Genomic DNA, 27,870 nt, shown 5'->3' on the forward strand with positions numbered 1-27,870 from the left:
ACGTACAATATAATTGATAAACAGACTTACTGACAGGTACCTAGTTTCATTTAGTCAATGCTAAAACTTATTACAGTGTATTTATCTTTAACAAACACCATGTTTCTATTCTCCCATGAAGACTAGAAGTCTGTAGGCTTTCTTTGTCCATAAGCGTAGCACCACAGATAATTCTATATTACCACATCAGTAACAACCAAACTACATGATAATCTACCAGTGACTTGCCAAGAACATCCTGCTTAGTTGTTACATAAGCTTTGTTCTCAACTATTATAAAAACAGGTGAGATGTCTAAGGGGAAGCTTCTAATTGCTCAAAACTCCCACAGAAGTCAAGAAAAATAAACTCCAGGTATTTCTACACTAGTATATTAGAGTTTACACCAGGCATGTACTTTGGAAGTGTTTGTGTTGTGGAGTTATCTTGGAGCATCCAATCAGGATCATTTTTGCATGAAAGTAAACTGGGAAGATATGTGCAGGAGCACACAAAAACCCACACCAAAAAAACCCTACAGCACACCGTGTACTGTAGAAAGTGGGGATGAAAGGTCATCAGCACAAACAGGTTTGTTCCACACATCATCTTTACTTAGGTAGTGTACACAGATTGAATCTGTTTGCTCCTTCAAGATATTTTAATAACATCCCCATATGCTGGATATATCTTATTTACAACATTGAAGTTTGGGAGTAAATTCCACAATAAGTAACTGTACTGCAATGCAGTTCAGTTTATTATCTAAGAATGAAGATCAAGACAGATCACCACATTGGCAGTTTTGTTGTCTCACATATCTGTTAGTAGTAAGGTAAATATTAAAGCAGATATATTAGAAAAGGGCAGGTGATATTATTTCAAAAATGCATACATTTTGGGAGAAGCATGTATGAGCTTCCTACCACCACTACAACCCTATAATTTGCCAAGCCATGTGTTTTGGCTTTTTCTTTTCCTTCATGCTATCGGATCTTTTGGCATCCTTCAGCAGTTATCTGATTTTAGATCACAGCATTTGGGGGAAACACTGAATGGCTTGTGCTATTGCCCTTCAACTGAAAATTATATCTGTCAGGCTTCACAAGAGTATGCAACAAAAATACTTTCTAAGAGCCTATAGTTATCAACAGAAAGAAAAAAGAACACTGAAAAACCTTACACAGTCGTAGATTTGACAGTGTTTCTAGTCAGGTACAAGTAAAAATGTGTCTCTTGCATATTTTCAGAAACTGTTTAAAGACCTGTTTGAGGTCTCAGTCTCATGCATATATACATAAAACTAATGCAATCACTGCCTGCAGTTAAATCCATATCTTCCAATGATTACTGTTTCATAAACAGTATTAGTGATAAGATTTAGCAAGAAAACAAGAACCAAAGCTACAGAAAAAAAGTGTTATATTTGTTTTGGCTCCATTTTGCCAAAGTAAGAACCCCTGCCACTGATTTTTATTTTTTCCTACTTAATTCTAAGAAATTTTTTACTCGTTTAAATTAACTGTTTCTCCTTACCTATTTCTTTGTGGTCATACAAAGAATACTCAAAAAGTCAGTCAAGCTGCAGGTTTTCCAACATAGCTGAGCCCGCTTGTGCTACTTTGTCTAAGCAGTAACTTCTGTATTTGAAACTGGTATGATGTGCTTGGCTAAACATGAATTCTCAACCAGAAGTATAAAGATCACCTACTTTTTCAGCTTCCGCTTTTCTTGATCTTAGAGGCTTTTTCAAGTACAGGCCATGGCTCTGAAGTCATGTGTGTCTAATTTTATGCACTGTGGGTACTGTCAGTCTGCTCACCGTATTATGGATGAAGTGTCACATATTCAACCTCCTTTAATTTAGGATGGATACATACGGGAAGCAACGTATTTATGTAGCTACACCAAAACATGCATGTATTTCTTAACAAAACAAGAACTAAGCAACTTGCTTACATTTTGCTTGTGGGTTGGCTCTTTTGTTGTTCAGTTGGGGGTTTTTTTTTTTGTTTTGGTTTGTTTTTTTTTTTTTTTTTACAGACGTGAAAGTAAAAGCTTCTAAAGCTATTTTAGACCACATAACTTAAAAAAAAGTTCTGAACTTTTTGCTAACATTAGAAAAAACATCACTTCAACAATTAGCCTATCTATAGTTGAAAGCACTGGAATCTTTTGCCACATGAAAAAAGTAAATATTGCTAGAATTTAAGACAAAAACATGTTATAAGCATCTGCAAGTTAAGTAAAAATTTTAAAATGAAGGGAAGTCTTGCTCTTTGTTTTCATAGAACAATTAAATCTGTTGATGAATTCAACAATTTTTAGGCATCATTCAGGTAATTGCAAACAAATAATGAATGAATTTTTGAAGCTTACTGTAAACCTTCATGACTTTACCTTATTTTCCTTCACACCAGTAAAGCAGAGTAAATGAGGATAAACAGTTTCTTTCATCACTTTCCCATCAGCAGAATATATGCTTTTAGAAAGCCTACTGCATAATTTGAAAAAAAAAAGTTAAAAGCTTTAGAAAGTCATATTTTTTTAGAAAGCAGAACAGTAACATCCAAGATTCACAAGTTCAATTAGAAGTTACCAAATAAGTAATTACAAGCGACTTTTTGAAATCACAGCACCAGCTGCCCAAGTTCTACATGGCTAATCTTATTCCTATGTTCCCTGCTGTGTCAAACAAAGACTGAGGGCTGTCAAACTCAGAGTAAATCTTTGAGTGCCAAAGTGGTTTTGTTCTGGTTTTTGATCATTTGCAACATGCAGAGATTTTCCATAATAAACCTCCCAGAGTTCATCTTGTACCTGAACTTTTTGTGTGAATTTCCCATCTGAGCCCACCTGTTTAGCAGCTGGTAGATGTAACTGTGGCCATCTTCTGTCCAGATGATAAGTCTGTAAGCTGCTAGTACTTCTCCACCAGCAAAGCACTGACCACTTTTACAGAACTCAGTACAAAGCAAGGAGAAATCACAATAGTCATAGACCTAAGCTCAGAAAAACAATAAAATATAAACAAATAGTACTGGCACATTAGTTTTAATTCAAGCTGGTTTGGGCCAATGGATTAATAAATAGAACATTAGCTTGACTCTTTGTAGTTTGACTATGTCTTTTAAAGCCAAAGCAGTTTTCAACTATCAGACTACTGCAAAGTCAGAATCAAACCATGTATTTCAAAGACAAAGAAACTGCCAATAAAAGCAGCATTAGAGCCTTCTGTTACATTAGGACATTTTGGATGGGATTTAGCTTGGTTTGCTTTGTATTCATTATTATTATTTACTGGACTATTAATTTCCTGTGAAGAGATAGATAATGAGTTTAGCACAAATATGACATGGAAGACTTCAATAGAAGCAATAAATATTTCTGTCTGTATTCTTTAACAAGATGATCTGCTGGCATAATCACAGTACATATCTTAAAGATTACTTTTTCTGTTGTTCTTTGGGGAGCGGAGATTTCTTTTTCACAAATTAATTAAAAGCAAAGAACATACAATCCCCTTTACTTGCAAGAATTTTCATTTCCATTTCTAAAGCTGGTAAAAAAACTTATGCCTCGTTTGCTTCCTCTGACCTTCCCATTTTAAGCTGAAACAGGATATGACTAGGGCAACCTAGGATATTGTCTGCTTGTTCGTGTTCCTAGTGGCCTCATAGAGGGAGTATTCATAGCCATATTTTTATAATTTATTCCAACATTGTGAGGAAATAGATTTCAGAATGAGAATTTCTACAAATTTCTTGTAGCTAATTACTATTAATTAGCTAATTTCTAGCTAATTTGCTCTATTTTCATTACTGCAGAATTAAGGAGCCACTCTAAACACAGATGTCAATCTCTGCTATGCTACATACCACATACTTTCTAATTCAGGACTAAGCTCATCATAATTTGCTTTAAAGCTTTAAATTCATTGAAACAAACACTGGAAATCCAACATGACTTATGTATCTATAACAATACTTTAAACAGTAAAATTTAAGCATTCAAACGCAAATGGAGATATTACAAGAAACATGCACCTCTACAGAAAAACATCTAGAAATTAAAACAATGCATGTTACACATTTTTTCCCTGAAAAGCCTATCCATTCTATTGATGGAATTTCTTTATCAGTTTTTTTGTAGAAACTTTTTTTAAATAGCCCAAGAGAAATCTCAAGGATACCCTAAAATTGTATTATTCAAAGTTGACTCAGATGTACATGAAATTGCTGTCACTGCTGTCTGTCTGCCTGCCCTTCCATATCCCCCACCCCCACAGTGGTGTTTGGATCAGGTACATATGTTGCACTAATAGCTCAGGATTATTTTAAGAGGAATGTCATAACACTAGGAAAAAGAAATATAGCATTTTAACAGTAAAGTTCAGTTTAACTAAAATTTAAACTAATAATGGTTTCGGTAACTAGATGATGATTTTTTACATCTACAAGAAAATGTTATATAGTCTGGGGTCTTTAGTTTTGTTGGCTACTATTAGTGGAACTCAGGCTATTGGCCCTGAAGGAACAAAGGCCCCTGGGTTACTGAGGGCTTGCCAACTGTGATTACTTCTGTCATACTTAAACAGTTTTTGTGTATCTTTGTCTCCTTTTGAAATGCACTGTGCAGGGGACTATAATGCATCCAGTGCTCTAAAACTAATAATGTAATCCCCTTTCTAAAGCTGTCTAATACTGAAAGTAATCCCCTTTCTACCCAGCCAATTTCATGTTAAACTTTTAAAGCAGAAATACATTAATAAAAAATAAACACCTCATCTCAGTCAGGCAATTAAGATAAGTAGAGAAGGGATACAGCGCACTATTATATCTGACAATTAGTGAAAATTTTCATTAAGCTGAGGAGAAAAACAAGTATCTGCATGTAAAAGTCACATTAACTTTTCAAAATTATTAACAGAATTAAAATAAAGTATAATGCTCAATAATGTACCTGCCAGCATGTGGAGGACACAACTAGAAGGAGCCTTTCAGTGTAAGTACAAAACCGTACTGCTCGACAATTTATACAGTCCAGAGATTTTGATTCCTTCTCACACACACTTTGTCTCTCCTTTATAGCACATGGGAAGAAAGCCGTAAGATTTATTCTAGATATCTGAGCTTTTACTTTTGGATAGAAACAACCCACTGAAAACAACCCTGTTAACATACACTTTCAAAATGCAAAGCAACATATAATTCTTAATTAGAAGTGAGACAGAAAGACAGCAAAGTTCAAAGTAACATGTAAACAGAAGACATTCAGCATGGTTCAGACCTTGATCTCACTTAAAGAAGTGATAATGAATATGGAGAAGGATTAAAGGTAGGTCATAAATAGCATCTGCTGTAATGAATAACTGTTAAGTATTCTTCCGTCAAAAATATAGCTACAACAACCTATAAACTGACAGTATCAGATTCAGAATGGCTAATGAATAGTCTGCTTTCCATCTCATCCTTGTTGCAACCAGGACAGTCTGAGACATATGGTGTTGTCATATGTCTTGTTTAAACTTAACAACTCTAAAATGTAGTAGAAAAGTAATTAATTTTCTTAGCTTTATATAGCTGAATGTACGGATGGTTTAAAAACATATGTTTTCACCCTTCTTGTGTGAATAACAGACTTCTCAAAGGCCATCATGCTCAAAATTATTATATTAGGATTATTTTTATTAATTATTGATTATATCACTGACATCCTCTGTTTTGTAAAGATACCAACAGTATCAAAACAACTCAAGGGAGAAGTATGCTGGTCATTGAATCATGGCTATCAAACCGCAAACCACTGTCTCACTACAACTTGCAGCTCTAATTCTGATTATATCCAACAGTATTTGTTAAAATACTGCTCTTTTAAATATAAAGTAGCCTGATTGTTACTAACTCTGCACTCCTCCCTTCCTAAAAGAAAGCCCCAGGCAGTTAAAGGATGGCACTGTATCATATATGCTTCTCTGATGTCTGTAATCAGTTGTTCCAGTTCCCAGAATTTCTACAGCATGATAGTATTTCTTCTCCTAGGAATGTTGAAAAAGACACCCACTTCACCCCACCCAAAAAAACCACTTCAGATAAACCAAAAGCACTAGTATGGTATCAACCTTGACACACTCTCCTGAGGGGCCTGATTCTACCCGTTAACAAGTAGTGCTGCAGCATGCGCTGCAGTTTATCGAGCAAGGCAGTAATCTATTACGGGTGTTCAGAGAAGATTGTTGACATTTTGCCATTTCTGTTGATGATTCATAGTACTCAGCTGTAAGACAGAGGTCCCTTTGTGAATCTAGCTCTCAGAGTTTAATTCAAACCCACTACATTGTATTCTAATTCTAACACTTCTGCATGTCAAGTGACAGCTGCTGAGAGTATCAACATGGAAAAGTTGGTACAGAATAGCATAGCTGAAGATGGAGAAATAGGGCTCTTAACATAGGAAGTCTTTCCCAAGTGAACACAGCATTGTAGAAACAGACAGAAGAAAATAAAGTCTAAAGGACCATTTTAAAGAAAGTAACAAGGGTGAAGAGGGAATACAAAGACTGATTTTGAGGAGCCTTAAGTTTAAAAGGACAGAGTGAAGGGGTTAAGAGAATTAACATTATCAGGACAAGAGGAAAGCATTACAACTTCAGCATCATGAAACACGGGAAGACAAGAAGCCTGGGCAAGAGACATTGCAGTTGTCAAGGCAAGAGCTGTCTAATAGCCCACCTGATTTAAAATAGTAACATGAGGGTGTGTTTTCAGAATTTTGTGACAAAATTAATCAATCTGTTTAATATATATCCAGAAGATTAATTTATTCATATTCTGCTTCGATGTATCCTTCACTTGAGAACACTACTACACGCAGTAGTTTGAATGTTGACATGTTTCACACCTCATACAAACTTACCTGTATGCTATTCAAAGACGAAGATAGGTCCCACACTTTAAGAACTCCGGTTACAGACATTGCAACCAATGAGTCTTCTGTGAAAAGTTAACAGTGAGACAGTCAACTTGAAACCAAGTTCAAACAGCACCTAATGCCAAAACAGAACCTTGGCATAGATGCTGCTGTTCTATACAGCACTAAAACATGGATTCTGCAGGACACTGTTTAGATGAAATATTAATTTTACACAAAAATAACTAATTGGTGTACAGAAAGACAAAACATGCAAGTAGTGAATAATTATTTCATCCAATCAGATACATTTTAATAGCAGGCATAGAACAGTGGGTTTGTGTCCTTTATTTCCCCAATATTACAAAATTAGTTTGTATTTATAGCCAAGAAATGAGCTGCTTGCAACCAGTGTAGAGGCTGCTTGTTTTTCTCTTTCAGAAACATTAAATGAGGCATGACCAGCATTAGGACTATTACAAACACCTCAAGCGCTGCCAATAAAATGTTAATATCTTGTACATAAGAACTCTGTAAAACATGATTGGATATTATATCTAGTAGGATTGTACTATGTATACAGAAGTATTTTATCACAATTTAATTGGCCTACATAAATACATCTACAATGTATACCTTGAATTCTTGCAGAGTGTACAATACACATACAATTTATCCAATCAGAAGACTGAGATGATGATAAAGTGTGAAGAACACCTAAAGTCTTAGCATCAATAATAAGAACATCTTGATATTCTCCACAACAAAGAAGCCAGCCTTCACCTGTCATTCGGAATGAGCAGTGGTAATACTGTACAAATGGAAAGAAGAGAGTCAGCATACAGAGCTACACAAATGGGCACACATTTTTCATATTATGCATGTCATACTTTGAATTATAATCAAAACTTATAGCATTACTGACTACTGCATATGCAAGACTACAGAATTTTGCTAGTGACACAAGTATTTCACATACATATATATCAATTTAACATAGGAATACAGCTTAGATGTGCTTCATACTGAAAGCAGTATCTGCCCTGCCCTAATACTAGAATTTTTAGAGGCAATCAAGGTGTTAACTTCCATTATAAATTGCTAAACAGTTTGAGACTTGTTTCTCCGAGAGGCCCTGTCTCTCTCCAAATACTTGATAAAGCTCCAGTTATCAAGGAGTACATAAAGATAAATAATTCAGGGGAAAATGCAGAAGATCCATAATAAATATTTTCATAATTTTCCATTATTTTCCAAGAAGAATTTCTGTTCCATGATGAGATAGTCTTCATTTCGACATTAAATGCTCCAGTGTCCAGAAGATTCATTCTTTCTCAACAATCATGTAGATACAAAAAGACACATAGCAAAGTACTGTGGAACAGAGATGACAGCAGTGCAGAGTGACTATGAAGATTTCTTTTTTGCTGCATGTTTTATATACGCAAGGACATTTGCATTTTGTGTAAGATCTATCTGCAATTGTACACATAATTGCTATAAATGTATAAGCAGCAACCTCAAATGGAATTTACAAGTATGTACTATCCTTCAAGTTAAGAGAACAACCATGCAGTCAGAAGAAAATATCACAGACAGAAAATTCTGCCTTGTTTCCTACAAGTTCTTTGTACATTCAGTTTTGCTTAGATAATTCTTGGTCTATCAGTTAGCTAATTGAAGCCTGAAAACAAAAGAAGCATAAATAACTGGGAATAGGACAAGTATCTCCACAGATACTAGGAATTAGAGGCAGAAATACTTAGCAGTAGAAACTATTTGTAATTACTGTTACTCTTAAATTAGGCTAGACGTGGAAGATTTGTATACACAGTTAGTCCTCTGAGAAAATCCCACTCTGCTTAAGATCCACAAATAGTTAAGAGCTGACCCTGGTGTTAAACTTCATTTCAAACAGCAAATACTCAGTTTGCACTGCTTGACATCTGGCATTCATAGCTGAATCATGTATGCTGAACAAAAGGAACCTACTAGACCAGATAGGTTAGTAGTTTAATTAAAGTTTAAAACATTAACTAAAAATAAAGCAGGGATTTTAAATAGTGATGCTATCAAAAAATAAAAATCAGTGTGAACTAAGCCTTCTAGACAACAACATTCTGTAGGAAATTATATTCTCTCACGTACTATTACACCCCAAGCAATCATTTACCATGGAACAACAAAAAACCCTACAACAGACTAAAAAAAAACAAAAAAACTAGCTTAACAAAAAACCTCCATCCTCCAAAAAACCCTCACAAAAAGCCCAATTTATTACAAAGACCTAAAGGTTACATTTTAAGAATAGTTTTCCCTCCCAGCAACATTTGGTCTTCTTCCTAAGACCGTTTTCCTGTTACATGTTCCTATTTTCATTTAGCCATCTTGCCCAAGTTGTAGAACAAAAATAGTTATCTAGCCAAAGTTAGGTTTAGCTTACTTTTAATAGAGGAGAAGTAACAATTTCCTAAAAGCATTTGGTTTTCCTACTTGAAGGGTAAGAAAGAAGATTCTACCTCTGATCTCCACAAAAACGTACAGAGAATGTTAGATATTCAGCTAGGTCAGATCTGCCTCCTGTTCTGCAGAAGTCCCCCATAACTAACTATTAAAATCTAATTAAGCAATATCAGAAAGCAGATCATACCACACCTCTGTTACATTATAATTGAAGTTCTTTTGTGTATGCATATACTTGCACATGTAAAGAGAATATGCTTTAAACATAGGCACAAAAATTATATAACTTCTTTAACAGTCTATGCTTTTTTTAATATATACACACACATATGTAAAAACATTTATTAAGAAGTGTTTCTTCTATAATTTTTATTTGGTCATCTACCCAAGCTTTCTCTCTTCATCATTAACAACTACGTGTGAAGTCATCATGTCAACCAAAACAGTGTCATGAAAAACAGTGTTTCTTCTGGAAGCTTTAAAACATTTGGATTCTGAATTTGGCCACAGTTTGAGTCACAAGAGGTCCCAGATTTTCATCATTTGGAGGTTTAGTTCCACCCTAGACTTCCTCACTGAAGACAGACAGCATTGTAATTAACCTAGGAGCCCTGAGCTGCTTTTCTAATATATCCAGAAATGAGCCATCTCTCCGAATCAAATCCATATATGCTGGGCTACTCAATCATATACATACATGTATTTCAAACACACCCTCACACTCCAACATCTAGATGCCTAGTATACCTGGATACAGTTCAAAGCAGACACTTGAAATTATCTGAAGTAATACTTCAAGCAATTTGGCCTCTGAAAATAAGTGATCTGTCCTGAGTTCTGCAATGAATGAAAGTGTATCTTTCAAAGTAAGGCAGAGCAGCAGTCTTTTGGAGGTCAGTGGTCAGGCATCAAAACCTTTAAACGCTTGAAACAAAGACCTTCAGCAGATTGCGTCACAATGTTTGGCTAGACTGCTTTTACTTCTAAAAATACATCGCCATAAAGCCAGTATTAAACTTGTAGTTTCCATGCAATTTTAACACAGGACTAGAGTAAAGACAGTTTCACTTTGCTACCCAATGACCAAACCTTAAAATAAGTTAATTGATACTGCATTCCAAACATTTGCAGCTTAAAAAGAATCATTTTTATTTAATTACTTCAGGGGAACATAAGCCTCAGTTCTTTTCTTCGAAGGAAGTCAAAAAGGGAGAAATAAACATAAAACTACTTATATTGAAACCAGGGTTTTCCCCCCCCCCCTCTCCTATTAAGCATGTTATGATCTATACATTTAAAATTGTATGTTTCTGAAATATATCATGTTAAAAAAAAGAAAAGCTCCTCTTGTAACGAACAAAGATATTCCACGAAAAGTAGCTATACTTACAGAGATGGCTGTATGCCTATAAGGAAGCTTTGCGTTCTCAATGCACTGTCCACTAGTGACATTCCAAACACACATCTCCCTGCCAAAGATAACTTCATATTATTCTCTGTCATTTCCACTCAATTGGCTGGAATAATTTTGTACCACCAATTTTTTCTTTAGTGGTGTACTTAAGTGCAGTCTGGTCGTTTATGTGGCTTTTTGTTACAGATTACTGGGTAAGAAATGTTGTGGTCATTAGCAGGGGATGACATACAGTATCTGCTTCTTTTTGTTTTGGCAATTACACCCTGCTGCCCTGCAACAAACCTGACTTTAAGGCCAGCTCTGGTCTACAACAAATTGTAGGTATACTGCCATTACAGCTCGTCAAGGCATCACTGTAACTATCTGTCATTGGAACTACATCCTTCTGAAAGTGATTCATTTCACTGAACTTAAACCACACGTTTTGAAAAACATAACGCATCTTCTGTCGCAGCAGACTTCAGTTTTTGAGACTTGAGAGGAACCTCAACTTCTTTTAAGAAGAAACAGTGCCACCATGAGGCTATTCCCGAAACCCGTTATTGAGACAGCACTTGCCGCCTGACAACGCAAATGACCACGCAACATTGTAGCTATGCTTAATTACATTTAAGGGTAATGTTTGTCAGAAACGCATTAACCAGTTTGCCCTATCTAGACGTTATTAAACATTCTATAGGACTAGAGTGCAACAGAAACATGATCAAATTAGATGATGTAAATGAGGTATGTTGTCACAGTTCAGCAATCAAATGTTAAACTTTGATACCTTCAGATTTTATTTAAACAGCAAACAGTATTTCCACAGTTGAAACAATCATTTTATGACTTCTGAAGTTACATTCCAAGATATCTTCTGTGTGAGGACTTATAATAAATTATTTTTCCCCAATCCGGTCTTTATCAGAAACACCGCTTAGTGATTTACATTTTTATCTACACGCTTTCACATTTTATGTTAATCTAAAAATATTACTTCATTTATATTTTTGAGCTGAGCAAGAACAGCGAAATTACACGTCTGTAACGTAGCATCAGAGTTGGTAGACCAAGAGCCATAACTTAAACAGAATGCTTATGCTGCACGTTAATTTCTCCTTGTCTATATCAGACTGACAATCAACTGCTTGAGCTACATTACAATGATACATGCATGCAAGCATGCACAAATGAGACCAAGAATATAGCTTCAGCTTCTGCATGTTGCACTGAATTTAGTGTGTGTACTAACAAGGAGAGATACCACATGCTGATAAACTTGTACTACAGCATTTACTATACACATGCATGGGAAATCAGTAAGAACTTCTGAATCATTACGGATTAATTTATAGATTTCCATATAAAAAGTACAAAAACCCCTGCTCAATACTCATCCTTCTGGGAAATGTCAGTTATACAAACACTGAAGAGATTATGAAGTGGGATGAGGGAAGAGTAACATCTTCCATACAATTCCTTCCACCCTCCATACAAGGAGATGGAGCCTTGAAAATGGCAGAAGTGAATGATTCTCAGGTCAGAAAATGCAGTTCAAACAATTCTGCATCTCCTGAAGATGAGGCACCCTATTTGTAATTATCTCAACTTCACGTTGCAACCTTCCAGGAATCGGTGATGGATGCTCTACCCTTATGTAATACAGATGAGAAGTCAGCAGTTAATTCAGTAAAAGTGAACATGTAAAGGGGCCAGAAGATCATTCAGTCCTACATATACACATTCCAAGCAACCCAAACAATCCCTTCAGAGGCAGAACCTTTTGGATGTGAACATCTTTCTGTATGGTATGTCTACACCAAACCCCCTGGTTTTTTTCTTAACACTTCACCCCAGCTTTTTCAAAATACAGTATCTTTTCACCCAGTATGATCTGGAAACAGTACTGCACTAACAGAACTTCAGAATTAAGATGAAAAAATAGTTTCACCTCTGAGCCCTTGAGCAGAATGTAGGAGGCCAATACAAAACTAACTCCATAGACTTCTTGTCCTCCTTTCTGCACATAACAACCTGAATTGTTCACCACTGTCTGAGCAGTGGGATAGTCCAACCTCTGAAGATTCAGAAGCCTGAATCAGTTTGTTCAAGTTATCCCATTCTTGTATACACATGATTGGAGAGAATCAAGAGATCCTAGCAGCTGGAAAGGATAAACAAGCCCCTTAGTAAGCAAGTAGTAGTCCTAAGGTGCTAAGAGGTTTTAACAGAGTTGTCCTGCTAATTGGAAAAGATGAACCCAAAATGAGAAGAGAATATTATTAAGCAGCAAGACAAAATTGTTTAAGGAAAGGCCTTAAGGAAGTAAAAAGTTAGCCCTAACTCCCTTCAGCAGCTGAAATCCTAAACAGATGGGCTTCAGACCCCAGCTAAAAAGATTATCAAATATTCAGAGAGAAAAAAAACTTGAATGCTAACCTAGCAGAGCTGTAGAAATTAGTTTGACTCAAGTGATGGGCCAAGTCACAACAGAGAAGAACTGCAATATCAGGAGCCCGTTAAAAGGATATACTCCAAAATAGCAAGTTAGATTTAAGCAAAGACAAGGAACATATATGCCTTTTATTCAAGGGCAGTCTTTTCTGTGCATCCATACATACTCACTGAGCAAGCATAACCTGGATCAGAGTACATTAGCCTCTTGCACTGATTCAATTCTCAAGGCTGAGCTCAGGAAGGAACAGAAAAAAGCATCACTATATTGAAAGGCTTCTGAACCTGCTGATTCTCTCCAATAGCCTGTTATTCTCCCTTTGAATGGGGCCTAGCTGACCCTCTGAACAATTAATTCTCCTGAATAACTGGATCCGTGAATCTGTCAAACCCTTCTGTTGTGCAAAAGATGAGCTCTTAGACTATTATATATAAGCAATACAGTCATTGTAAGTAGCTGCTATCCTTTTCATATCATAGAAGTAGATTAAAAACCTTGTGCCAAATGCAGAATCTGACCTACACCTGCCATACATTTCATGACTTTAGAAATGAATAATTGAATATTCAGTTACCTACCCATTTTCAGTAGCACTTACTACATATGGTTGTTTCTCAAACTCTCTTGCTTTTGCCAAACACGTTACAGAAGCAGTATGGCCAAAGAGAATTTCTTTAGAAGAAATCTAGGAGAATAATACAATCAATTAACTTAAACATAATATTTTCCATACAAGTTAAGGACATCTAAAAGCAAGAAAATTCTACTTGTAGATGTTTGAGTAATTGTCAATCTGCTTTATACTCTTAATGTTCTTCAGTCATGTTTCTGGAATGTATAAACATGTGGATGAATTATGCAGTTTGCATAAAGAGCAGCCTTTGTACTCACTGTAGCCTAAAAAGTGCACCTTCTGAAGAATTTATGGAGCACCAAATGTTATAAAACAGGCAATGTGCAGAATATCTCTGGCCTTCAGCATGTTGCAGAAGCAGTGGAGAAGAAGGGAAGTGATATAGCAAAGCTCTTAAGCATGTGTTTCATACAATGTGTTTAAGTAATCCCTTCGATTAGCTTCACTGCATGCAATGGTCTTAATGGTAAAAGGTAGCCCCATTAAAGCACAAACTAAAGTTTCAACCTGTATCTGAATGAGACAGCTAAATCCAAAAAGAATAGAACCAAAGTTCTAGAAATGCCGAATAAAAAAAGTGGAACTGTTTCGATTCTGTTCTATTCTCAGGAAAATAAATACAAAATTCAAAGCAACAATAATAATAATATGCCAAGAGGTCTGCAGCTTAATTATACCAACAATACACATGTCATCTTATTTCTTCCATCTTTCTACAAACATTTTCATTACTAACCTCGTAGAAAGCTCTATTTTTATAAGTAATTGGGGTGGGTTTTTTGGGGGTTTTTTTCCCCCCTTAAAATGACAGGCCATGCTCAGCAATTGGTTAAAGAAAAAAAAGACTTTTCAAGATAGGAATCATGATGATTGTGCATGTTTACTTGCTGTTATTACTCACAGCACACCACCTCAAATTATAATCAGACCATGATAACCTATGAAAAATTTTCCAAAGTCTGCAAATAACTGGTTGCTCATATAGGCATTTCAACACTTCTTGCTTCATGAGCTTCCTGCAACAAATACCACACTACCTTTAAAACTTAATCTAAGTAAAGGAAAGTCTGGATTATCCCATTGTTAATAATGAAACATAAAACTCTTATCTGTCTACTTGGCAGACTGTAGCACAAGTCTGTAGTGGATACAAACCTTTAATTCTGATGAAAGATCCCAGAGACATATTTGTCCTTCTTGACTTCCCGTAACTATAGTCTGCTGGTCATCTGTAATCATAACAGCAGTGATGCTGTGAGAAGGAGCTATTTTCCCCCACACTGCCACAGCCTGTACTGACACCTTCATAGTCAGCACCTGAAAGCAGAAACAAGTCACAACAGTTCTCAGTAACATGAAACATAAGAAAAAACAAAAGGCAATTTAATAGAGATCTGAAAAGGGGAGCTACAAAATACTGCTGCAAAAATGTTGGTGAGGCACTAAAACATTTTCTAGCCGTTGCCAACATCACACTAACACTTTAAGGTAGCTATCCAGTGACAGCTTAAATATGCAGCAGGATAGTGATGTGCCACCATTTTAAATCTAGGCAGTACCAAGCAGAACCAGTTACCAGGGACCTGTAAGATCACAATGCTGAAATATCAGCAACAGGAGTTGTGTGCTGCACCATAAAACCTGGCTTAGGTCTGATGGGTCCACGTCACTGTCACCTTCTTCCTAATTTTGGTTCGTGGATATACCGTGCCTCCTCTATTGCCTCCAACCAGCAGTGCTGCTCATTCTCAGCAGCTAACTGCCAGAGCATGGAGATGGCACAGGAGCAAGTTGTCAATAAAGAGTCTGTCATTCCTTCCTAGGAGGATAACGCAAGAGAAAGAGGCAATAGGGCTGGAAGGAAACAACAGCTGGTGGGTCAGGGATGAAAAAAAACCCACACAAGGCCCAGAACAACAAAGCACTATACCCTACACTATCAGCTGACTAACTAGCACTATCCTACAGATAAGACCCAGAAGAAAAGTGGAAGCAGAGTTGCAAGCTGGGAAACAGGGAAAGTAAACAGACCCTTTCTGCTGCTCAACTCATAAGTCCCTTGTCCAAAAAATGTATCATACAATAGATTTTAGTGACTGCTGCAAAAAAAAATGATTTAACGGAATTTTCCAAAATGACTACTGGTCATTAGTTAGGTCAATACAGTTTCTTATGTACTGCATTTCCAGGAAGCTATTTCAGTGTCCATTCAAACACCAGTACTTAAAAAATACCCTAAAGCCCTCCTTATTAAAAAAGTTCTACTTTACTTGGTTTTAAATTTCATGCTTGTTCATTTTAAAACCACCTCTGCTTGCTGGCTGGATTTTGTACTTGTTTTGCTTCAAACGTTGAGAGGTGACTGAGAAAGCAGTTCTCTCAAGCCTTCTGTCACATTGTTTGCTGTTCAAACTCCCACATTCCTAAGTGTCTAACATATTTCTAGAGTATTCTCAACAATATCTTCAAAATGAAGAGTGATTAAGTATCTAACTATAAATAATTTGGCACTTAAACAGTCAACTCACCTAAAAACCCCGAACATTTATGCCCTGTTGTTAAGTCTTTCCAGGGGACCTAGTAACACATCCTACAAGTATGTCTCTTTTGGTTCAACTTACGTGAAAGGACTGGTTGCCGAAGACAGACACAGATGAGCAATACCTTTAGCATCAGTGTCTTTACATGAAAGAGCCCTACACTAAGCTGCCAGTGGTTACCTTAGCCAAGAAACTCCCATGTATACAAGTCAGCTGTATCAAAACTCCCAAAATAACTTGAATGTACAACATCCTCCAGCACTCCTCCCCTGTATCCTATGATGATCCATTTTTCCAGAAAGCCTGTAGAAATGCTTCTAAAGCTTCTGTTTACCTCCCTTCCCTTTCAGCTTTCTGGAGAAAATGAAAGAAGATTGTTGTCACCTGCTTCCAACTGTTGTCAGGGATGGAATGGTTATGAAGTTGACTTGTGCCTATGAAGCTGTGACTCTGAAAACTGAAATTCTCTTAAACTTCACTGAGGACAGTTTTGACTACCACCAGCATTCATGGAACAGACAGACAGCTGACAGATATTGAGCAACAGCAAAACTGGTTTTATTCATCAACATGTTATGCCCAAGCATGAATGAACAAGAAGAAACAGATTTTAAGCTAATCAGATGCATCATTGTCTAGCATCACTTAAATCAACATTTTATTTATTCTTTTCAAAATATTTTGTCACCTACTTTTTATCCAAACAGCAATAATACATTGAAGTGATACTTCAGAGCAGCCACTAAGCAAAATTCACCTTTTAGAGAAACACAAAGCTCCTATTTGTGCTGGAGAAAGGGGAGACAACAGAACCCTTAGCACGTCCTTAGCAAAGATAATTAAAATCAAAGGGGTGTCAGTAACAGGGTGCTAGAACAGTGTGGTTGGGAGAGGCTAGCCAAAAGACATGACAGTAAAGCCAAAATCTTCTGAGAAGAGACAGGAACTGGGTAGAAGGAAATGCATGGCAGCAGATAACAGCCAGCCAAAGGAAGTAATACAAGAATGATGCAAAGCGACATGAAGAGCAGTTCCTGTAACAATTCAGAAAAGACCAAAGGACAGAAGCAGCCTTTTAAGCTAGCTTAAAGAAACTAATAGAAACCATCACTAAACCCAGCACAGCAACACCTGAAAGTAGGGACACAGACAAGAGACGACACAACAAAAGTATGAGTAGGGAAAATGTGGGCCTGCTGCTGAATGAGGTGGGTGCCCTGGTGATGAACACCACAGCGAAGTCAAAGTGAGGTGGGCTGAGAACTGGCTGAACGGCAGAGCTCGGGGGGCTGTGACCAGCGGCGCAGGGTCGCGCTGGAGGCCTGTGGCCAGCGGTGTCCCCAGGGGTCAGTGCTGGGCCCGGCCTTGTTCAACTCCTTCACCAGTGACCTGGGTGGAGGGGCAGAGCGCGCCCTCAGCACCTTTGCTGGTGACACCAAACGGGGAGGAGCGGCTGCCCCCCCAGAGGCTGTGCTGCCCTTCAGCGAGACCTGGGCAGGCTGGAGAGCTGGCGCAGAGGGACACGGGGAAGTGCCACCAAGGCCAGCGTAGGGTCCTGCCCAGGGAGGGACAGCCCCACGCAGCAGCACAGGCTGGGGCTGCCCTGCTGGGGGGCAGCTCTGCGGGGAAGGGACTGGGCTGCTGGGGGACAGCAGGTTGCCCACGAGCCAACAGGTGTGGGGGGGTGACCCTCCCCTCTGCTCTGCCCTGGTGAGGCCGCAACTGGAGTGCCATGCCCAGCGCTGGTCTCCCCAGCTCAAGAGAGACAGGAGAGGGTCCAGTGAGGGGCTACAAAGATGATGAGGGGACTGGAGCGTCTCCCTTCTGAGGAAAGGCTGAGAGAGCTGGACCCGTTTAGCCTGGAGAAGGGAAGACTGAGGGGGCATCTTACCAATGCCTACACATAACTTAAGGATGTAAGTGTCAGGAGGATGAGGCCAGGCTCTTTTCAGTGGAGCCCAGCAACAAGGAGCACAAACTGAAACACAGGAAGCTCCATCTGAATATGAGGAAGAACTTCTTTCCTTTGAGGGTGACAGCACTGGAGCAGGCTGCCCAGAGAGGTTATGTGGCTCCTTCTCTGTAGATATTCAAAACCTGCCTAGACACAATTCTGTGCAACCTGCTCAAGGTGAACCTGCTTTAGTGGTAATTGGACTAAATTATGTCCAGAGGTCCCTTCCAATCCTGACCATTCTGTGAAGAGGTATGTTCGTTACTACTAATAAAAGCCTTAAGCAACATAGAACTAAAGGAATGTTCTTGCTGCCTGACAAGATCATGAGATGAAGGGCTGAAATGACTAGTGTGGTACATTATCAGGGTCCTGCCATACAACCTCAGCCAGAATTTCAAAGGCAGAGGAAGAAGAATATAGGAAAATTAATTGAAGTCAAGAGTTTATAAGGCTAAATCACACCTAGTTTCATTTTAAAGGTTTTTGTGGTCATATCACAAAATACTGTGGGATGTTACTTATCTCAGCTTTAGAATTTGACTTTTCTAAAACTTGATTTTTTAAAATATCTAGTAATATGAAGTATTATGCTTACTTATGAACATTGAAGTCCTTTTCTTTTCAGTTTATGCCCTGAAGAGAAAGTTGTTTTAGCCAAATACTAATGATGTGGTTTAGGTATCAGTTAAGCAACGAAAATTCACTGTTTTCTTAGGGCTTATAAAATGGTAGCTGCCAAGTTAACAGTTTGATAAGCCAAATCCTGAATCTTTAAAATGCATTTTCTTGCATATCATGTCGACGTTTATACTTGTATCGTAGGAGTGCTCAATTAGTGTAAAACACCATAAGGCAGCAGAATTCGGGTTTGTACTGCATTGAATAGAAAGTCATAAATTACTTTTTCTTCTAAAAGCAGCACAGAATCAAGATCGATACTCCTAGCAGAAGACCTACTGCTGAGCAAGGGATGAGTAACAGAGAACTCAGACAATCAACAGAAGTTAAAAACTGAACAAATGATAAAAATTGTAATGCATAGATGATCTATTTGCACACTTTTTTTTATATCCATGAAGGCCATGAATTAGTTAACAGCTACTACTAAGCAGAGAACATGGGTTATATAAGAGAATTAATTTAGACTTAAAAGTTACAATAATATTTTGTACTTCTCCCTTTATATTATGACTGAAGCATAAGTTACATGGAAAACAGAAGGTATGTGATCCTCAGTGTTAATATAATAGTGTTTAACTTTTTTCCTCTAATTTCTTGGTGAACTTTTCTTTTTTAAGATACTTTGGTGCACAAGTACTTTGCATGAAAGCTTTCCTTCTAATACTATGACTTCCCTAGAAATACTGCATGCCCATATCCATATTTTGTATGAAGATATTTAGCTTCATCAAAGCTATTTAGTGATGTTGATGGCACCTAGAGCAAACTTTGTTAATGAAATCAACAGATATTTGTCAGACTGTTCCTTTAAAAAACAGGGAAAAACTATTTCCACAAAGTCAACTATTGCCCAAGGCACATCTGAGCTGCACATAGCTTATCAGCACATGTCAAATTCCTCCAGCTCTGCCCACTCAAGCATGCCTGATTTGCAGTATTAACCCATAATTCAACTTTAAATCAAGTTCCTCAGTCCAACTCCCCATTTCTCCCTGCTTAAAACCTTATTAAACTTTGTTTGTCCTGTCCTTATGATCACACCACCAAAAAGAACTCCCTCACGACTAAAAAATTTTTCTCTGTTCTTAGTTAAAACCATACCAGTTCATCCCATCACTAACTTACCATCACACCTCTACCATCCTGTCTAGTTCTATGATCAGTTTTCACAGGGAAACCACGCCACCAACCTCTGTTAACTTGGAAAATTATCTCAACTTGCACAGCTTTAAGGACTTTAGCAACTCTGGACCATTTGTACAGTATTAGTTTCACTTCGAAAGCTGAGTACAAAACCTTTTACTCTACAGTAGCAGTGAGGTATTTAAGGCTAGTGAAAAGCTTTAAAGGGCCAGAGAGCTGGAGACCTGACCTTGAATGCCTTTCTAAGTACAAATTAATGAAAGGGCTTTTCCTCACCACTCAGCTTTCTTGACTGGGACTGGTCATGAACTGAGTGAAATGAAAAAGGTCAGATTATACCATAATGAATCAGTGCCATAACAGCTCCATGTATGTTTTCCCCATAGAGCCCCAATTTCAATATAGTAAGCATAACTTGACTCTGCCTTCTCTACTGACCTTAAAAAAATATATAATATTTGTTAGCTTCCCTATTCGGCTTATCTCGGACCTTCCAATCACTGTCACATAATCACTACTTAACCTCAGGCACACATCCTTGTGCTGCATTTTCTCAAGATAAAAATTATAATCCTAATATAGGTGGCTTGGGTACCTATATGTTAGAATGGAAGAGTTGCTTAGGACTTGGGAGCATGCACACACACGTGCTCACAGTGATTTGAAGTGAAAAATCTGGGTTCTGTTTTGTCCCCACTGAAGTCTGCGGCTCACATTCCCTGTTGGTCCTTGTGTTTACATGCAGAGTCTGCTCAAAAGCATAAAGGAAGCTTTCCTGTATGAAACATGCTGAACGATATTAAGGAATCACATTCCTTGATAAAGAAAATACATACTCTGATTTTTAAATGAACTTAGAACTTACTAGTTCTCACATATATCAAGGTCCTTAAACCCAGGAACTGAACTCCCTAGATACCTACCCTCAAATAGGTCACATTAATAAAACACTGGTTATAACAGAAACCCTCTCCTCATAGTTACAGCCCGTAACAAAAGCTACCAAACAGGAATTTATAGCTTATTTATATAAGGAGAACAGACTTTGTACAACAAAAGATCACTCAACAGATAACAGTCAACTTGCCAAAAAAAGTTTCCTGAATTTATATTCATACTTATTTCATGTTTCCTATGCAGCCTGACCTATCGATACAAGATCAGTTGTACCAAAGTCCAGTTAAACATGTGGCAATCAGTGCAGTCCCAAAGAAGTTATAGAAACTGCCTTAGAGTCCTGAAAGCTTTAAAAGATGAACAGCATTTAACTGTTCATATTGTATTAAAAATACAAATATTAGAAAAAAAACAACAAGAAAACAAGATAATGGGCCAAAATTATTAAAAACAATTATTGGCAGGAGTAGCCATATATCTTCTCAGGCTAGCACAATTCTGTTTGCCCAGGCTACTTTATTTTACTTGTCCATCAAGAAAAATGTTACACACACACACCACCTTTAGATTCATCATTGTAGTAAAGTGTTCAGAAGTAAATTTTAGGCAAAGCCCAGCAGGTTTTCATGACAAATTCCTAAGGCTTGTGAGTTCCTAACCTACCCGATTCTCCAGTTCCTGTCTATTCTTTGGCTTTATCTGACATAGTCTCTCTTACGGTCAATATAAGAAAATAAAACTTCCATCAATATTTTTTGTACTGCTAATAAAAAATTAATTATTCTCCTTAAAAACAGCTTTGATGTGCAGTGTACTGATCCATTCTACCTTGCTTTCACAACTTTCTCAGTTTACTTTATGATGTACATATGGCACTCTGGTAATCCGCAAAGATATAACATTTCCCAAACTGAAAAATTATATTCACCCGCTCTCTACAACATACAAAAAGTCCATCTAGGAGGCAAGAATAATAAAATACATTTCATTTACAAAATACTTGATAGAAGTATCTACAGATACAGAAGTAACATAGTGCTGCCTTTGTAAGCCTACAGATGTACCACACTGATGCTCATGATGCTGTTCACAGGTTTGTTATTTAGCAAGTTGCTATTCAGAAGCCTATTGCATCCCTGAATCTGAAAATACAGGTCAACAATACTTTCAATTTGTGAAGCAGCGGGGTACACATGCATTTGTATAGGTGCATGCAATGGAATAAATTAGAAAAGAGAACTATGATGGTGAGAAAGACGCTCAACAGAGAAATGGAAATATTAAAGATAGAAGAGAGAAGGCAGGGTGTGTAATGTAGGAAAAGGAAAAAGATGACATAAAAGGCTAGGTAATTGAAAAGGGAATGACAACCAAAAATGAAAAAGAAAAGACAGCAAGACAAGACAAAGGTAAAAAAAAAAAAAAGGAAAATATAATTCACTTTTCGCTATTAATGAAAGATTTATCAAGAGATTTTTTAAAAGATAATAAAAAATAATAATTAGCATATCATACAAAAGAACTAATAACTGGCTCCTTTAAGATACAGAGCCTGTGCTCTGTGGGTACAGCAGCAAAAATGTTCCTATATTGCAAATGTCTTAATATAGCTGATCAGATAGAGGCAACAATTAAAATACTCCCGTTATTAACATGTCTATCCTATGTCCCGCTTCCTTGTGTTTTAACACACTCTGCCAGAGCCCTCCGTATTCCACACCTTTTCCTCCTCTTTGCTTTTTGCAGCTCCATCCTGGAGAGCCTGCCTGCCTACCACTGCACTTCCAGTTTAAGATTTAATGGGACTTCCCTCAAGACCTGTCAGGGCTACACCCTAATCGGCCAGAGGAGTCACCGTTGAGTGACACCCAGTTCTCCCCTGGGGTGTGAATGTACTGCTTTTGCAGTCCAAGGGAGCAAGAGACTGGGACCAGGAATCAATACAAGCCATTTTAACTAGCAAGAACCACCTAGTAATACCTTGTTTGTATTTCGTGAACGAGTGACACAAGAAACACTTATTTCATTCCACACAATAATTCACCACAATCAGAAGGAGCACAGTAAGGGCAACACCATCTCCCAGCTGCTGATTACATCAAAGGTTTGCAGCACAAATTCAATTTTATGATGTTAATCTCAGCCTGCCACTCAGAAATTTTCTCCGAGGGATATGATTTTTCTCTGGATTTCATTTTAAGAATGATTTTCTTCTTCTACAATCAATAAAGATATGTTTTCATCAAAAGACTCTATCTTGGCAGAATTCAATTGGCCATCTCAAAATCTTTTGGTGACATAACATTAATTAAAATTGTTTATGTTGCACCTAAGCTGGAAAATGGGGCAGTGAAAACATCAGCAAGTCAGAACACAATGCTTTACACATTGTCATAAGGTACAGTAAAATAATCTTCAACTCCTTGAAGTTACTGTTTTACCCCACAAACTGCTACATTATTTTAAGTCTGCGAGAAAAGTGTAACACGATACTTTTGCTAAGCAGAAAAATTAAAAATGTGTGCAAAAAATATAAATTCCCACTTCCACTAGCATTAAAGGCTTTAATAACAATAACAATTGATGATATAATAGCTGTTTAAACATGTTAGACAATTCATATAAGCTAGCTAGCTTGGTTTTAAGTGAGATGTATCAAAGATCCTGTATATATACAAAGTTTATTTGAAAAAGAAATACATTATATAAGCGTGTTTGGAGCCATAAAAGATGTCTTTAAAATAAAAATAACCACATTTGGTTTTACTGTCTGAAATAGTGTCCCAACAACCTATCAACTACAAGAATAGTTATCTACAGGAAATTAAACTGTGCTTAAGCACTACACAGAACTGCATATATGTGAGTTATTTGCCACTTCCAAAGCCTGAAGCATACAAGTAATATCACTTAAGTCATCTTCAGTGGAGTTAATCATATTCGAATCTTGAAATGCTTTGCCAAAGCACAGCTTTAATCAAGGCTTGGGACAGTCACCCATCAATTCTTACAGAAAAGCACACATGGCAGGAGGGGCCATCAGTTTCTGCAGGATGTAAGCTTTGATTTCTACCAACTTAAAGACAGGCTTTAACCTTAGTTTTATATAAATTAAGTTATGCTGACCTTCATTGAAGGTAACAGTTTCCCACGTGAGAAAGTGCTGCTTCCTTATGCTATGTAAAGAGACAACCCTTACGTTTTCTTAATTAGAAATTGTCTTTTGAGCAGAGACATTTACGTCCTTTAAAGAGTCAGTGATCCCAACATAATCCCATATGAATCACAAGGTCTGTTAAGGTGGTGTCAATTCTAAGTTTATGGCCTACATAACTTGAAAAGTGTAGAGAGTAATAAACTTTTAAGTCTGTGTCAAGACTTCCCATAGATGCAAGCAAAAGCCACATGTAATCCACAAAACCTCTGATCAACTTCCATCTTTATGAAATATCAGATTCTGTAACTAGCTATAATTAAGCCTACAGAATTCATTCTTATTTACAGTGCTTTAACACAAAAGACAAAATCTGGTAAGGTCAAGACACATGACACCTGAAGAAAAACTTACAAAAGTCTCAAACTGAGAGGCAGTGAATATGCACCAGACCTGTAAGCCACTCATTTTGTCTTCCGTAAGTGACCTTGAACTCATTTAAGAAAAAAACCCTGGCTGATCACAGAGGTAATGTTTTTGGTTCAGCTACACTGTACTCTGGAATATTTAAATAACAAACAAAATTGGAATCAGATCCTGGAAACGAAACAACTAAACATTTCAGCCTTTCATTTTTGGATAGTGATGTAATAATCACTAATCAGTGGTGTAATCAATTGCATCATACCAAGGATATCCAAACTTCTACAACAAGAACTCCTTATTTTTCCATTTTGCTCTTTGAATACTCTTAATTACCAAACAGGCCTCTATGCAGTGCTCTTTGCCATGGGGCATGCAGCTGTTTACTGTAAATGACTGAAAAATTTATTATGTATATGTATACACACAGAGAATCAAATCTGCTTAAATACGAAGACACTGCTCACTATGAGCCAGAACTGAAGTCCAAATCTGATTCAATACATTGCAATGCATGGATTGCACTTTTCGTTACAACAAACTTCTAATTTTAACACTTAAAAGCTTTTAATGAGAAAAACCTGCTGGTCATGTGATCAATCCTACCAACTGACACAAATCTTTTGATCAGAACTAGCTCACCGTGACAGCCATTTTTGCAATGACTATTCCTACAAGGTCATAGTTCTGTACCAGTGCCACTACTGATATGCTAAAATTACGTAATATATTAATAGGAACACTATTACTGTTCCTAGCAGTGACTAGAAAAGTTAATTGTAACAGAAACACAAGGCTCTAAGTGAGCCACCCTGATTAATTTCATAATTGAGCAAATCTCAAAAAATCTTGAACCAGAACTATTTTCTAGAGAAAACTGCTGTAAACCAGATTTATTTCTACCGTAAGGTTTTGCATCTACTCAGTAAGGCATCACTAAAGTAACACAACAGCATTTTCTCTAATAGTCTGAACTCTGACGTGTCCTCACATTACTGCTTTTCTCCAAGAAATCCAGTGAGTATAGTTCCACAACTGGTTGAATATACATATAATTCACTGGATTATCTTGGAAACACAAGTTTCAGGTATCTAACATCAGAGAGGTATCAAAGCTGAAACAGTAGATGATAAACATACAGGGGACCAAAAAAAACCCAACCAACTAAACCACAACAAAAAAAAAAACCAACTCTCAGAAACTGATGAAGTTTGCCCAAGTGAGAAAGAACAAACGTCACACCGGTTAAAAAGGCTCTGAAGAGCTTTGGGGTGCCCTGTATTACCGCTCCTCCAAGGCACAGCAAAGCCCAAACCCACCCTCAGCCGCTTCGCTGAGCGCCCGAGGAAGCGGAGGCCGAGGTCGCGGACCGGCTGCACAGTGCGGCCCCGGGCTTCCCACCGAGGAGCTGAGGCCAGGCCGCCCTCAGCCCGGCTCTGCTGGCGGGACAGGGGGGCTGGCAGCCCGCGGAGGAAGAACCGGGTACTGAGGCGAGCCGCGCCTGGAGCCCCGCTGCGGCACAGCCCCTTACCTCCAGCGGCTCCCGGGCGCCACGCGTAGGGGAAGGCCGGCCGGCGGCAACCAGAGCGCTGTGGTAGAGGGGAGCGGCCGGGGACGAGTTTTTATCCCGCTCGGAGACGGCTACACCCAGCCCTGCTCCCGCCCCGGCTGCCGGACGGCGGCCGCTTCTCAGCCTCCCCGCTCCTCAGCCTCCCGCCGCGGCCGGAGCACAGGGCGGCGCAGGCCGGTACGAGCCCGCCCGCGCCCCCGCGCCGCCCGCCCGCGCCTTCGCGCCTCGCGCAGCCCGCCCGCGCCTCGCGCTAGCGTTCCGCCCTGAGGGACCAGGATGAAAGCGTGAGGGGAAGCGGGAGCCAGAGGCCACAGCGCAGGGGAACTTCTCCGGGGGCCGCCCCGCTCAAGTACAGGGAGCTTCCTCGGGGGCCGCGCCGCTCTCCCCGCAGCAGAAACACCGTTCCCACCGGCGGGCGGCAGGCGGTGCCGCTGCTCCTAACGAGGGCCCGGGCGCGGCCGGCGCTCGCAGGCAGGTGTGGCGGGGTGGGGCCACCCTCCTGCCGGTGCGGCCCTGAGCGGCGGCTGCAGGCGGTGCCTGAGGGCAGCAGCGCCTGGGCGCGGTCTGAGGGGTGCGTTTCGTAACTTCGAGTATTTCTGTCTAAAAACAATAAATACGTTGCCGTGAGTGAGCACGGAAAGAAAAATAACCGCGATGCCTGTTTGTTCAATAGTTTGCCTTCCCTTTGCTCCGAGGTTAGCCATGGAGAAGCTGTTGGCCGTAAAGATTCTGGTGAGGAGCTGGGCCAAGCTGGTTGTATAGTGCACACGTAAGTCCGTCTTAACTGCTGGAATACTTAGAGCTGCAAGCAAAATTATAAGCACTGTCATTATAAAAAAGTTACATTCTCTAAAACCATTACTTCCTAAATTTGTTTGCCTGATGCTTTTTTGAAATGCGTAGGGAGTTGTAAGGATGTTGAGAGATTTATTTTTAGTGTCCGTGGTTCCTTTATTTTAATATAACAAGTATGGTAGTTAAAGTATGTGGGTTTTATTTTAGTGTTATTGAGTTCACATTTCCACTAAGACTATTTCCCTGAGGCATCTGCTTTGAGGTAATCAGTAATACTCTAAAATGTATTCATGTAATTATAGTCTGCATCTAATAAGCTCTATTAGCATTTTAGAGGTAAGTGAAGGGGGGAGGGGGGAGCATGTGTAGTTTGTAAGCTTCTGAAACAATTTTTTCCAAAATTTTTGGTTTTGTTATAGCAGTTGTAGTTCAGATTTCTGACGACTTTTTTTTTTTTTGTTAATGCACTAAAATAAAAACCTTTCAAGATGAGACTACTTAATCAGTTTCACTTTATGACAGACAAGTTATAAAACTTGAAAGTAGAACTTTAACGGGAACGGGGACGTTTGCGCAGATTACATCAGGCCCAGTGAAAAACACTGAAATATGGTATCTTAGGTGAAAGCTCACAACAGTACCGCTTTTATGGGCTGGCTTCTGGGGTTTTGGTAGTAATCACGTTGAAAGCTAAATAAGATGATGCAAGTCAAATTACTTGGAGAACCATAATATTATTTTTCTCAGAAAAGGTGAACACTGGCCCTTTTAAATCAATAGTGATACCTGAAACTGCGGCTAAAGTTTTTGTAAGTCAAAAGGTGCTTATCCCGAAAGTGAAGTAACTGCATGAGACCAAGTAACCTAACAGAT

The 27,870-nt window shown here is 38.4% G+C and overlaps 1 protein-coding gene across 3 annotated transcripts in view; it reads right to left on the minus strand.

Moving 5' to 3' along the window:
- Positions 1-26,352, minus strand: part of WDR72 (WD repeat domain 72) — a 128,993-nt gene extending 102,641 nt beyond the window's left edge. Inside the window, exons 1-9 of one of the 3 annotated variants that reach the window (XM_037395935.1) lie at positions 26,164-26,352; positions 14,992-15,153; positions 13,781-13,887; positions 10,742-10,820; positions 7,525-7,699; positions 6,895-6,971; positions 4,942-5,061; positions 2,836-2,981; positions 2,380-2,476 (exon numbers count right to left, since the gene is read on the minus strand). In XM_037395935.1, the coding sequence (XP_037251832.1) occupies positions 2,380-2,476; positions 2,836-2,981; positions 4,942-5,061; positions 6,895-6,971; positions 7,525-7,699; positions 10,742-10,820; positions 13,781-13,887; positions 14,992-15,144 (954 nt within the window). In that variant the 5' untranslated portion in view covers positions 15,145-15,153; positions 26,164-26,352. Of the gene's footprint in view, positions 1-2,379; positions 2,477-2,835; positions 2,982-4,941; positions 5,062-6,894; positions 6,972-7,524; positions 7,700-10,741; positions 10,821-13,780; positions 13,888-14,991; positions 15,154-26,163 lie in introns of those variants that run through there. The other 2 variants (XM_037395936.1, XM_037395937.1) reach the window with 2 other exon arrangements.
- Positions 26,353-27,870: the final 1,518 nt, after the last annotated feature.

Source organism: Falco rusticolus, chromosome 7 (genome assembly GCF_015220075.1).
Source record: "Falco rusticolus isolate bFalRus1 chromosome 7, bFalRus1.pri, whole genome shotgun sequence".
NCBI classification, from domain to species: Eukaryota; Metazoa; Chordata; class Aves; order Falconiformes; family Falconidae; genus Falco; species Falco rusticolus.